Genomic DNA, 12,913 nt, shown 5'->3' with positions numbered 1-12,913 from the left:
GTTTACTTCATTTATATAGTTACGTACGGGTGCAACAACCACTGGCAAAGCCAATAGGTCTGGCCTTAGCAAGCTAGCGCAATGGTTTACTTCATTTATATAATTACGTATGGGTCCAACAACCACTGGCAAAGCCAATACGTCTGGCCTTAGCAAGCTAGAGAGGTGGTTTATTTCATTTATATAATAACGTATGGAACAACAACCACTAGCAAAGTCAATAGGTTTGGCCTTAGCAAGCTGGAGAGATGGTTTCCTTTTTTTTTGTCATGCAGGCAGTGGCACAAAAAACAACGGGTAATGTGCAGCAACCTAAGCATGGCTGCCACACACTGGCAATAAAATGATCCATTAAAAAAAAGAAAAAGAAAAAAAAAAAAACAACCCTTTCATTGGTGCCTTCCATTTCATTAATCATATTTCTAAAGAAACGGAGAATAGATTATCACATAATATTGTATAGATGGCTCATTTTACTTTGAATTTCATGTGTGCACATTGTCATTGCAACGGTGATGCACACACCTGTAAAACACACAGTGCTAGTGCGACAAGTCAAATTCATACCAGCACCGATAATCTTGTATTAATTATTGTGCAGTATCTTTTGTGATTTTGTTTACTTTCAAAGATAGATTATTATTATTTTTCCAGTGTCGTTTACATTGGAGGGGTTAATGGCACCCACGCCGTTGGTGACTTTACCAGGAGAGTCAAATGTAGGTTGAGCTGATTGGAAGGAAGGATTCCAACCCTAGGTAGATGCGGGGGGGGGGTGATGAATTCACCGCGTCTCAGAAGCTGGCCATGCTAAAGCACTGTCTGGGACGTGAAGGGAGAAGGATTTTGAAACCTTTACCCTCAGTATCAAAGGAAGAACATGAAAATGCAGACAAGGATGCTTATAAAATAGCAATGATGAAATTAGATAAAAAATGGACTTGTGTAGAGGTAGAAGGTTTATTAAAGAACCAAACTTCCTGGAGAGTCAGTGGTCCAGGGTGCAGCACCACTCAGGATCTTAGCTTCTGCATCCAATTATAAAGGATTTCTGAAGGAAATGTTTCGGGATAATTGGTACAGAAATTGAAAGATAAAAGAGTTCAAGAAGATTGTCAAACACAGAGGGTTTAACTTTGCAAAAACAATTGAGATAATGAAAAGAGCTGAAGGTACAGACGAGAGAATGAAGAAAATGGCAGCAGGAAATGTGAAGCGAGATTTTTGGAAAGGACATAGAAACGCATGATAGAGTGTTGCGGAGAGTGTTAGTTGTACAGGAGTGTGGGTTAACCATCATTTGTGACAAATGTAAAACTGGTGCTAAGAGCACAGAATATGTGGGCATTGGTTAAATGAGCAAGGATTGGCACCCAAATCAGAGCTTGTAAGGCCAATGAGGAAGCAGCATCCGCACAAAACAAAGACCCATCATCAAGAATTACCAAGTGGGTGTTAAGATTGATGCAGTACACTTTCAGAATGGAATATGTGCCTAGAAAGAACAGTGACATTTCTGATTTTTTGTGGCATTTACCAGTGGAGAGTGAGGATAGAGTGTGGGAAGACGATGAGAAAGCGTGGTTGGAGTCAAATGTTAATATCCTTACTGAGGGCCGAATCTCATGAGCTGTGGGTTCAAAATATTAAGGAGTACTCCATGTTGCAGGAAATGAAGGAATATTTGGCTTTAGGTTGGCCCGTCAAGGCTAAGGCTTCACAGAAGGCAGAATCATTCAGGAATATTAGTACAGAATTATCCAACAATGGTGATGTGTTTCTCAGGGGTGAGTTATCGATTGTACTGGAGGTATAGAGAAGTAATATTGTGAAGTTATCACATGAAGGACATTCTGGCACGAGTGCTACTAAGTGCAGAGTAAGGTTTGAATACTGGTGGCTAGGATTAGATAAAGCTGTGGAGAGAGCAGTGAGAGAATGCATACCATATGCTTGAGTGACAAGTCACAAAAGACGGTGGATCATCCACCAGTTTAGGTGGACAAAAGTGATGCCTCTTAGAAGAAACTAGGGTTGGATGTTTCAGGTTCTTACAGTGAGTTATTATTCAAGATGGGCAACAGTAAAATTTACTGATCATGTGACCACCCAAGATGAGAACAATTTTAGAAGAGGTGTGGCATAGAGAGGATATACCGGAGCAATTGGTGACTGATAAGGATGTGAAATTTGTGTCACAAGCGATGAAGGAATTCCTAGAAATGTATGGGGTACAGCACATCAGGTCTCCTGTTTATTATCCTCAGAGCAATGGACTGGTAGAAAGATGGAACAGGACTTTAAAGGAAGGGTTGCAACTGGCTATGAGTCAAGGTTACCTATGGAAGAGTGCAGTGAGAAAATTGGTGTGGACATATCGCACTATGCCAAACAGTGCTACAGGAAAAGTGCTATTTGAAGCAATGCTATGGAGGAAGGCAAGAGGGTTCATGTTCAAAGGAGTGGGGCAGGAAAAAAAAAAAAAAATCACAGAAAATGCGAAAGGATCGAAGAACAGGTTCAATGTTGGGGAGTGGGTGCGTGTGAGGAAAGGGCGCAGAGAAGATAAGGGTTTAGCTACATTTTCTGATCCCTTGCAGATCAAGAAATTGTATCCTAACTAAGTAGGATTGAGTGATGGAAATATGTGTAATTTCAAAAAAGTGGTACAAATTTCAGAGTGTCTGTTGAGAGAGAAAATAGGAGATGGCATGGATAAAAATAACAGACAAGTACAAGGTGATAAGATGCAAAGACGACAATGAAAAGAAATGTCTGGTAGATGTGTTGCATCTAATCAAAGAAGGGAAGAAGAACATGGTGGCAGACAAGGAAGAGTCCTGCAAATTCCTGTTTGGCGTGGGGATTATGTGATCGGGTGATGCAGTATGTAATTTCTGTAACTGTTCTGATTTACGGTTAGACTGATATTTCTTTAGAGACACTAGCTTCAGGGATCCACCTCGCATGGAGCACTATGAAGGCTCTAAGAATGTGGGAAGAATGAAAGAAGAATGGTTGAGGTACGGCTGGCAGCTCCCGCCTGATTATGTTACATACTTAAAGAAGAATAAATACCATTTACTCACTGTCCATGTGTGAGGACTTCTTTTCGCCCAACTTCCCCTGCCACTGGGTTGGTGCCCAAGCAGTTCCGGGGGTACTAAACATCAACGGCTTCTCTATTGCATGTGCCCCCTTACATTAACATATGAATGGGAAAGCTTCACCTCTGTCCCTTTCACATTAATGAAGCTCCCCAGGTTCCCTTCCGATTTTTTATGGCTGAGCTGCCCCACACCCAACCCACCCGATCACCACATCTAAGTCATTGTGTTGCCGGGACTAATGCAAATTAGCCTCCAGAAGCTCAAGCCAGGGTAAATATAACTTTTTAGAAGTCATTATGTTTCCCAAATAGTTTGTATAATTGTAACTTCACCAAGGAGCAGGATTTTAATAAATATTTAAAAATAGTGATTGGACTATTACTGTAGCTTTCCAACCTGAGATAGTAGAATTAATATTATATTCTATACACTAGTTTTCCTCACACTGAAAATAGCTTTTAGGAGCTTGTCGCTACAAGTACATGGTAACATTAATTTCCTACTATTTGTTTAACACATATTTTATAACTAAATAATACATATTTACTATTTGTATACATTTTTAACATTAATTTATATGTGTCTATATTTTGAATTATTCTAAATAATTTAATTTAACAATTTTGTATGGGATTTTATTTTAAGCCTCTACCACCATTATTTTTGATGACAGGGTGTTGCAGTACCAGCGGCGGTCACGGGTAGTGCTGGACTTACTTCAAATGTCTGAGTTACTACAAAAGTGTGTTACTATTAAAGGGTAGTTTGAGAATACTAAAAAAGTGCTACAGTTATTCAAAAGAATAAACTTACTCAAAAGTGCATTTTGCGAATCCACTCAATATATTAGTAGCAGACATGCAAAGATAGAGGGGGCAACTGCTGATAGAGTTTAGATGCAGGAAAATGAGACTATGCGGCATTACTGCGTATACGCACACAAGCACCTTCCATCCTCGGTATAGAAAGTGCAATTATACTCTCTGTGCAAAGACAAGGGTAAAGACTGAGTAAGAGGGTCAATGAGGTTATACCAGGACAGAAAAGGGCTAATTAGGGCAGCTTGGTATGCTGCTATGTTATATTGATTTGTTGAGCCCACTGATCACTCGTGAGGGTATCCAGGTGCTTGAGCAGGTGTGGTCCTGCGGACTTATTCCAAGAGCCAGGTCTTCAGCTTCTTGCAGAACAAGAGGTGGGGGGGGGGGGGCTCTGATGTGTCGGGACGGTTGTTCCATGTCTTGGGTGTGATGCAGGTCAGCGAGTGACCTTCTGCTCTGCCTTTGTGAATGTGTGTGGTGAGTGAGGCTGAGAGTAGGTGCCTGGCAGGCTGGTGGACGTGTATGCGGCTGTTCAGGTGTGCTGGTCGGGGGGGGGGTGGTGTTAGTGTTATGAATTGCCTGAGTTTGTGAATGGGGAGCCACTGGAGCTCGGTGAGGTTAAATGTGGGTGCACCGTGGAAGGTTTACTATGAGTTTTGAGGTACCATTCCAAGTGGTTTGAAGTCCGAGCAGGAGCTGCTTGGGGATTCTGGCGTAGTGTGTGTTGCCGTAGTTGAGTCTGCTAGTGATGAGTGCTTGCATGATGGTTCATCTGGTGGTTCGTGTCAGCCACTTGAAGATTTTTCACAGCACATGTAGGATGAGGTCACTTTGTTGACTAGTGCGGTCATGTTGAACTTGTCACCTAGGATGATGAGCAGCTTTAAAGGGCCAGGAGCAAAGAGGGATGTGGAGACAAAGGGTCCTGATTACTCAGACGGCATTTCCCCAACGAGTTCAACAGCATTACCCTGGGGTTGGGAATCCTCAGGGTACAGTAAACACCTCCCAATACAAGCGTCTGCCCCAACACTGAGGCATAACATGCAGATGTGAGTGTTGCAACAAAATCTAAATGTTTCCTCCTTTATGGCATCTTCCCCACTGTATTGTGTCAACGTTTTCCTGGAGAAAAATATGTCAGATAAAAACCATGAGGAAGCAGAATTACTGCGTGTCTCATAATTCTGGTCCCTGTGCAAACTCCACTCCAAGCAGGAATCAAAACATACAGCCAGACTTGTGACCAGACCCCAAGTAGAGTCAATGAGGTTACAGGCGAGCCACATGGGCCTCAAGTTTTATCAACATCCATGCATGTGTCGGGATGATGCTTTCATAGTGTTAGCATGACAAAAGAGATAGCTGATAGAATAGGAAGACGAGTATGTGGGCACGAACACATCTTAGTCCCCAAGTACCCCAAATTATTTGAGGCATGTGTAGTTTGAGTTGAGGGCAGCATTCAGCTGTGAGCACACAACTAAGCATCCGTGTGCACAAGCACTTCACACTGCCCATTCTGTGGCCCCTTCATTGTGCCCTGAAACAATATCTAGTGACACCATTGGTCCAGCCTACAGGCAGAGATTGGCCCGGAGAAGACATCCACCCGCGAACACTCTTTTACAAACAGTTCTTCTGCAGCAGAGGCTCCTAGAAGGGTTTAACTATCACATGTGGGCTGCAGTGTGTAATCACACCACCCGCATACTGGACAACAGTCTACGGCTGCCAGGAGCACCAGTGCGCACGCGCTCGGGTGCAGTTTAAAAGCACTGCAGTGACACATGGAAAGTGATGTTGCATTTAGGAAAATCTATTTTATACAGCAATAAGTTGCTACTTAAGTGTTCTTTGTAAGTCCTCATGGGTGAGTGCCTAAAATATATAAAAAAGTGTCACACTATATATTTGTGATGTAATACTCTTACAGTTATTAAATATTCAAAAGTAGTATATTGAATTATGGACACAAATTAGTTAGCTTTACATAGGACAATGAAGATAGAAGTCATGCAATGAAAAATATGGTAAAGTAGCTATTCTCCATGGGAGGGACGGGCACAAGAAGAGGAAAGCAACACCATTGAATAAGAGGCACGGAAATTCGACTGACAAGGAAGCCAACCAATGGTGAGCACTCCAGGGGCCTACAGCATGGTTTCGTACAGCGCACATAGGCCTTAGACTGCTAAAGCTTTCTGTAGTGTAAACTAAACGGAGGAAAACAAGAGATCATATAGTGTAATAAATGGTGACTGGATGAAATATGAGAACACAAAAAGAAGGTCGTTCTTTACAACCCAGATCCCAGGTTAGATGATGCCTGTGGATCGCTCACCTTCAGTTCTGGCTTCATGATGGCTTTGCTAATGATGGAGTCTTCACCAGTGATGGGGAGCTGCGCTTTGTCTTCAGCAGAGATATTCAGAGTGGATAAGTAGATCCAGGCCACCTTCTTCCTGGAGCATTGCTTGAATTCATCCTAACAAAGATGAGAAAACACAAGGCCAGAGCGTGTTATAAACTGAACATAGCAGAACATGCAGGATTGTAGAGTGGTCATTCACCCAGAGGGGGTCTCCTGGTGCTGTTGCCAGATAAAAGATATTTACTGCCACCCAACTCATTGGCACCCAGCTTACTGCCCCAGGGAGGATGAAAAGCCGACTAAAACTTCTTGGAATTGATCCAGTAACCATGAGGTCAAACAGAGATCCCGGGAGTGGATGTGTTAAGCCACTAAGCCACCAGAACCAATATTTCATTACCTTGGATCCGTCCAATGGCTCTGTATCCACCGTGGGAGGAGTTTATGTATTTGTACTGAAGATTAAACATATGTATGTCTGCAATAAACTAAACAATATAGTTGTGTTTACAAAGAACATTGAAAATGTTGATTTTAGTCTATACTAGGTAATCATTTCAGTCTGCATTAGTGAAATAAAATGTTTATTTCACAGTAAATAGTTGAAAAAGACATCAATTGAGTTTGGTATTCTCACTAGCAAGTTATTCGTTATTGAATACTAACGATGGTGACATTCAATCTATCCCGCTTTAACCCATTAGCAGGGACGCAAAACCCTAACACTGATGCTGTGAATACAGCAAAACAGCACGGCAAAAGTTTTACATACAAACAATGTTGGCATACTCTGTGTAACACCTCTCTTACATGCTGTCAAGGATCTTGCAATCTCTCAGAAAACATAATTATAGAGATGGCTTTGATATCTCCTAAGACATAATTACAGAGGGCTGAAAGGTGCTGGATCGTTACCGAGACTACGCAGGATCACTGCGTATCACGCATGGCCATACCTTGTGGTAAATGTGGTCGTCCACGTAACCACTTCTGTTTTCCCTACAAGATTCTACGTTCCCCTCAAATTTAATTTGCAGAATATCCTTTCAGCTTTTACGTCATATAGCGGAGCTATAATAAGCAGCAAGGGAGATCTGTTGAGGGTATTTAATTGTCAGTAGTCCACACAGGGTCTGTAAGCTCCATCTGATTTTGGAACAAAATATTCTGGGCAATCGGAGAAGGTGCAAAATGACTAATTGATTGCATTTTAAAATGATCATCCAAGTATTTATTCAATACCTCACCTTCTTTGGAGATCAGTGGCTATAACTTGCCTTGGGGAATAGCAGAATTGAGAACTCAATCAATATGTCAGGTATGTTCTACGAGGCTGTAATGCATTTGCTTCGTTCTTACTCGGGATAGCAGGAAGATCACGGAAGGCCAGAGGTATCTTGTTGTAAGTCTATTCATCACCATGGACAATGCGTTTTTTAGATGATCTTTCACTGCATCTACCGCAGCCTTTTCCATTCATGAACTTTTAGGGTTAATTTGCTTACAAATACCTAATGTAGTTCACCAAATCTAGGGATCCTTGTTTAAGGGCAAAAGCCCTGTACGAGCAGATTGTGTAACGTGAATCACTGGAAGTATTGACATTTATCAATTGTGTAGCACATTGAAACGCCTCTTTATAATTGTTCAATTAGATAAACGTGACTTTCGACTGATCTGTAAAGAATTGCATGAGTTTTGATTGACAAATTAAGATAAAACTGTGGCACAAATGTCATGACCACACTTGGATTCCCTTTAAATGTGTGTGGGGGTGTTAATATGGGGATAAGTGAAACAGATGAACCCACAGTTGTCTGTCCAGGAGCCATAGCACTATTAACCGGAGATGTGCTAGCCGCAGCTCGAGATCTGGTAAAGGCCCTAGCTGGTTTGGTGTAGAAAGTAAAAACAAGTATTCCTTGTGAGCTGCCTCCAATTCTCCTGGATGTTTGCTATGGCTTGAGCCAAAGCCTCTTGAGGATTAACACTGGAACCCATGTTGTTGTCGGCCGCCTGGTAAACTGTCAGAAAGCAGGAAAAGATGCAGAACAAGTGCCCGGCATGTTAATCTCAGCTTCCACCAACTACTAGGATGTCAGTGGTCAAACAGTGGCTTGGCATCTCATTTAGCAAATCCGTGCAAAGGTAATGGTGGATGAGGGGTAGGAGGTAAAGGCGAGCTTCTGATTGGTCACCATACTCTGAACTGACCGTCACACTTGAGAGGTTCTTGCAAGTAAGGTAGATACTGCATGGAGAAAATACCATATGTAAGTGATTGTGGAAAAAACACATCATATGTAAACTAATTAACCACCCCAGCCATCAAGCTCTTACCACCTTATGTCAAAAAAATGCACCGACAAGCCTAGGTAGAGGACACCATCCACCCAGGAAAAGTACAAACTCTACGGTGGTGAACAAGGAACTAAGGAGTAATACTTCATAAAGCATGCGCCTAGTGCCACTGCACCAAACGTGATGCACAAGTGTAGAGAACGCAGGGAGTGAGCGGACGTAGTCATCAGGTAGCCGTACAACGGGTTCAACATTGCCAAGCACTACTTCCCTTAATGGAGCGAATGCAATGAAGATAGCTACACCGAAATATACACAACACAAAACAGAGTCTCCCGTAAGAGAAGAATTCATAATGTGATCTGTTTCCCAATCAGAGCAGCTTTTTCTGGACATGGAAACCTCAACGACAATTTGTGGCGTGTTTTGCCATGGAGTCCTGTCCACATTCAATGCAAGTCCTTGCTTTAATGGCCTCAGGGGCTCTTACATGCTGCTTTTAGCTGGAGATCCATACATTGTCTAATAGGCTGCCAACACAGTAATTGAGGGTGGTCCAATAAACACATGTTACACAGAGGGTAGATGCATGTGATGCATCATGTATTTATTCAACATGTTTCAACCAACAATAAAAGCCCAACCCAGTCAGTTGCCTTCTGCAGAAATTGGATCCCAACTACCTACAGTGTTTTTTGTATGCGATGAAAACAGAATAGTGTAACACTCAACAAGTAAAACGTGTAGGAAAGCTTGCTCTTTCCATGTGTAACTCCTGGAATTCCCACGATGAGAGTAAGTGCTCCAGAGAGAGACGGAGGAGGCAACTCTATGTACTCATACATTTGCCAAGAGAGGTCACCTGCAATCTACCGGTGGTCTTGCTGTAGGACCCGATGATGAAGCATAACACAAACTGAGTGAGGTTTCCTGGTCCAAAAGAAGTTTGTCTGAATAGAGGAACATATCAAATTACATTTATTTCATGGTAGGCTATACATATTTTTGCAGTCTAATGTTGCCAGCACCTAGGTCTCCTCACTTGCAGTCTTATATAGCTCAGAGAGTCTGGAAGTTTCAAGAACATCTTACACTCTGAGACCCAGCCACTAAGGACCATAAGATCCCTAGTGTCCTAATGACCTTGTCATCATTGTGCCTCAGCCACCAAGGGCCGGTAAGCTTCTCATTGTACCCCATCCATGAAGGGTCAGTACCCGTCTCATTGTACCCCAACCACGAAGGGTCGGTAACCGTCTCATTGTACCCCATCCATGGAAGGTCATTACCCGTTTCATTGTACCCCATCCACAAAGGGTCGGTACCCGTCTCATTGTACCCCAACCACGGAGGGTCATTACCCGTCTCATTGTAACCCCATCAACAAAGGGTCGGTACCCGTCTCATTGTAACCCCATCCACAAAGGGTCGGTACCAGTCTCATTGTACCCCATCCACAAAGGGTCGGTACCCGTCTCATTGTACCCCATCCACAAAGGGTCGGTACCCGTCTCATTGTACCCCATCCACAAAGGGTCGGTACCCGTCTCTTTGTACCCCATCCACAAAGGGTCGGTACCCGTCTCTTTGTGCCCCAGCTACTGAGGGGCGGTAATACTGCTGTGACCCTATGCTTACCACTGCACCCTAACCATCAATCGGTAAACTTCCATTGGCGCCATGTTGGATGGTAAGCATGTGGGGCATCCGTCTGGTAATTTCTGTCAGACTCCATGCTACTTGCACTCTGCGGGCACCCCTGGGAGTCTCCGCGAGTGATGAAGAGGTGGGTCAGCTCCGGGTTCAGCGGTGAGGGAGCCATGTGCATGAGCACTAAAATGAAAAGCTATGGTTGGGTTTAGCGCTATATAACGTGCAGGCCAGGCATGCAGAGCTCATCTCGTGTACCAAATGCAATGCTCATGGCCACACCGTTGATGTGAAAGATGCAATTACAAGCGTCATAAGTAATCTTAAAGATAACATTACATATCACTATGGAAAGGACAACCATGAATGCAGTTTATTGTGTTGCCTTGGGTGTGCGGTCTGCTCTTAGGTGTGGTTCACTAATGGTACATATGTTGTGAGATCTTAGACATCACTTTCAGTTCAGGGGTCCTTAAGAGCTGCTTGTAAATGTGTTCAACAGAACGGTTGCACGAGATGCCAGGGGTGTAAATTAACAGTGACCTACCGTAGTCTTCAGCAATATCACATCAGCATCTTCCAGGGAGCAGGGCACACAGTTGGCAAGCACATCCCAATCAGGTCTCCAGTAAAACAGCAGCAGGAGGAACCCCAGGGACAGAACATATCCGATGACACACAGGGCCCTGCGGCAGCTGTGGGTCTGGTACCCAAAGATCTCCTGCAAGGAAACAGGACAATGTTAGAAACACATCTGGACCATGGACCTAGGAGGCAAGCACACCTGCTGAAAGAAGATGGGTGGGATGGGGTGAGTAGCACTGGGGTCATTGTCTCCACTCCTCTGGAAGTGTGTTGTCTCACTGCTGGAGCAGAGAAGGAAATTGTTCTAATATCTCTTCTCATCACAAGAAGTCTGAGGCCCATATAACGCCCTTCCTATGTGCCATGCGGGCGCCTTGTTTAAGGAATGATGTTAGCCGGCGCTGCAGACTGGTCAGAGTAAAAAAAAAAAAAAAGACAAATCAGGCAGCGCCGGCGTAGGGGCAAATGGGGGTTGTGCGTGAAAAAGTGGTGAAAGTCAGGTTTGAGACAAAAATCATGCCTCAAACCGGACTTGGGACATTTTTTGGCAAAGACAGGAGTCATGCCCCCTTGCCCAATGGCCATTCCTGGGGACATCTGTCCCCTGGGCATGGTCATTGGGCACAGTGGCATGTGGGGGGGCAAATTAGGCTCCCCTATGCCACTCCAAAAGAAAAATTTAAAATACTTACCTCAACTTACCTGTACTTACCTGGGATGGGTCCCCCATCCAGGAGTGTCCTCCAGGGGTGGGCAAGGGTGGCAGGGTGTGTCCCTGGGGGCAGGGAAGGGCACCTCTGGACTCCTTCCATGGTCAGAGACCATGGAAGTGAGCCCACAGATCCCTTAACGCCTGCGCTGACCCAGGCGTTAAAAAACGGCGCACATCAGGCTGTTCACCGTTTTTAAGGCCCGCCCTCTCCTGTGCATCAAAATTACGCTGGAGTATAAATAAGGCGCACAGGCCTTCAAGTCATTTTTTGGACAGGAACGCCTACCTTGCATGTCATTAAAGCAACGCAGTTTCCCGCATTCAAAAAATTATGCACACAAAAGAATTTTTACATCCGTAGGTTCGGGCTTCAAAGTTTAAATATGGGGCAAGGTTTGCTCGAAATGTGCGTCAAACTTTTTTGACGCACATTCGGTGCAAAAAGAGTATAATTATGCCCCTGAGTGCGGCACTACAGAAGATCTTCTGTTCAAACATCTCTGTAGATCAGTGCATTCATTCCTTTCTCAGCTTGTACTAGAGACCAGGAAACTATGTGCTGTGTTAGGGTGTGCGGTACTACCCCTGTGTCGGTAGCTCCTTGGGCTGCTGCACAGCACTTGTGGCACAGTATTAGATTGAAGGCATATACAGACTCCGCGGAAGCAACTATGTGCTCACTGGAGCTACACATAGGAGAGGCACACTCACTGGGAGCAGACCACACGTGCACACACATGAAAAGTGCACATAAGAAGTGGAAAGTACCAGAGGCACACATAGTAAGCACGCAAACATTACAACTTCTGAAACTACTGACAGGCGTCACACATACAAGATGCTCCTGGACGGCGACAACACAGTCAAAGTCCATGAGAGCCACCCAGTGCTTCTGAGACCTGGAAAAGGAGAGAAGAAGAAGCAACAACACCAGTTGGACAACCAAACGCTTCAACTGTTGGGTTACCCGGGGGTCTTCGTTAAATCGAAACCTTTCAACACCTCCATGGGACCCGCGGAGCAGTGTTCTGACATGGGGTGTGTAATCACAGCTGCTAATGATCCAGTCACCACTGGAGAAGAGGGAGCTACCAGCCCAGCAAGCAATCCACTGAGTGCACTAGAGAGTGAATAATCAAAAGACTAACACATTCTCTTGTAAATCTCACAACAGTTTGATGGGGCGCCCCCACAAAGGCAAAGCTACCGTCTCCCCATACATCCCAAGGTCCCCTCTGCTGGCTTGGGGAGGTCTAAGACTTGCTGCTCCAAGGTACGGGCAGCAGCCCAGAACACTGAACACTGACACTCAGCCTACATTAACATCGATACAATGGGTGATACATACTATATCATTCCA

At 44.2% G+C, this 12,913-nt stretch overlaps 1 protein-coding gene and 1 long non-coding RNA gene across 3 annotated transcripts in view; one reads left to right on the top strand and one right to left on the bottom strand.

The window, feature by feature from the left end:
- Positions 1-12,913, bottom strand: part of LOC138265200 (probable cation-transporting ATPase 13A4) — a 249,446-nt gene that overhangs the window by 177,565 nt on the left and 58,968 nt on the right. For both annotated transcript variants that reach the window (XR_011199310.1, XM_069212745.1), the window contains exons 3-4: positions 10,804-10,977; positions 6,276-6,419 (exon numbers count right to left, since the gene is read on the bottom strand). Coding sequence is in view for 1 of the 2 variants with exons in the window: in XM_069212745.1 (XP_069068846.1) it covers positions 6,276-6,419; positions 10,804-10,977 (318 nt within the window). In the remaining variant the exon portion in view is untranslated. The remainder of the gene's footprint in view (positions 1-6,275; positions 6,420-10,803; positions 10,978-12,913) is intronic.
- LOC138265201 (uncharacterized) overlaps positions 1-12,913 on the top strand; it is a 101,474-nt gene that overhangs the window by 60,245 nt on the left and 28,316 nt on the right. The window lies entirely within an intron of this gene.

Source organism: Pleurodeles waltl, chromosome 11 (genome assembly GCF_031143425.1).
Source record: "Pleurodeles waltl isolate 20211129_DDA chromosome 11, aPleWal1.hap1.20221129, whole genome shotgun sequence".
NCBI lineage: Eukaryota > Metazoa > Chordata > Amphibia > Caudata > Salamandridae > Pleurodeles > Pleurodeles waltl.
The sequence above is the reverse complement of the archived record's forward strand: the minus strand, read 5'-3'. Positions and strand labels throughout refer to the sequence as shown.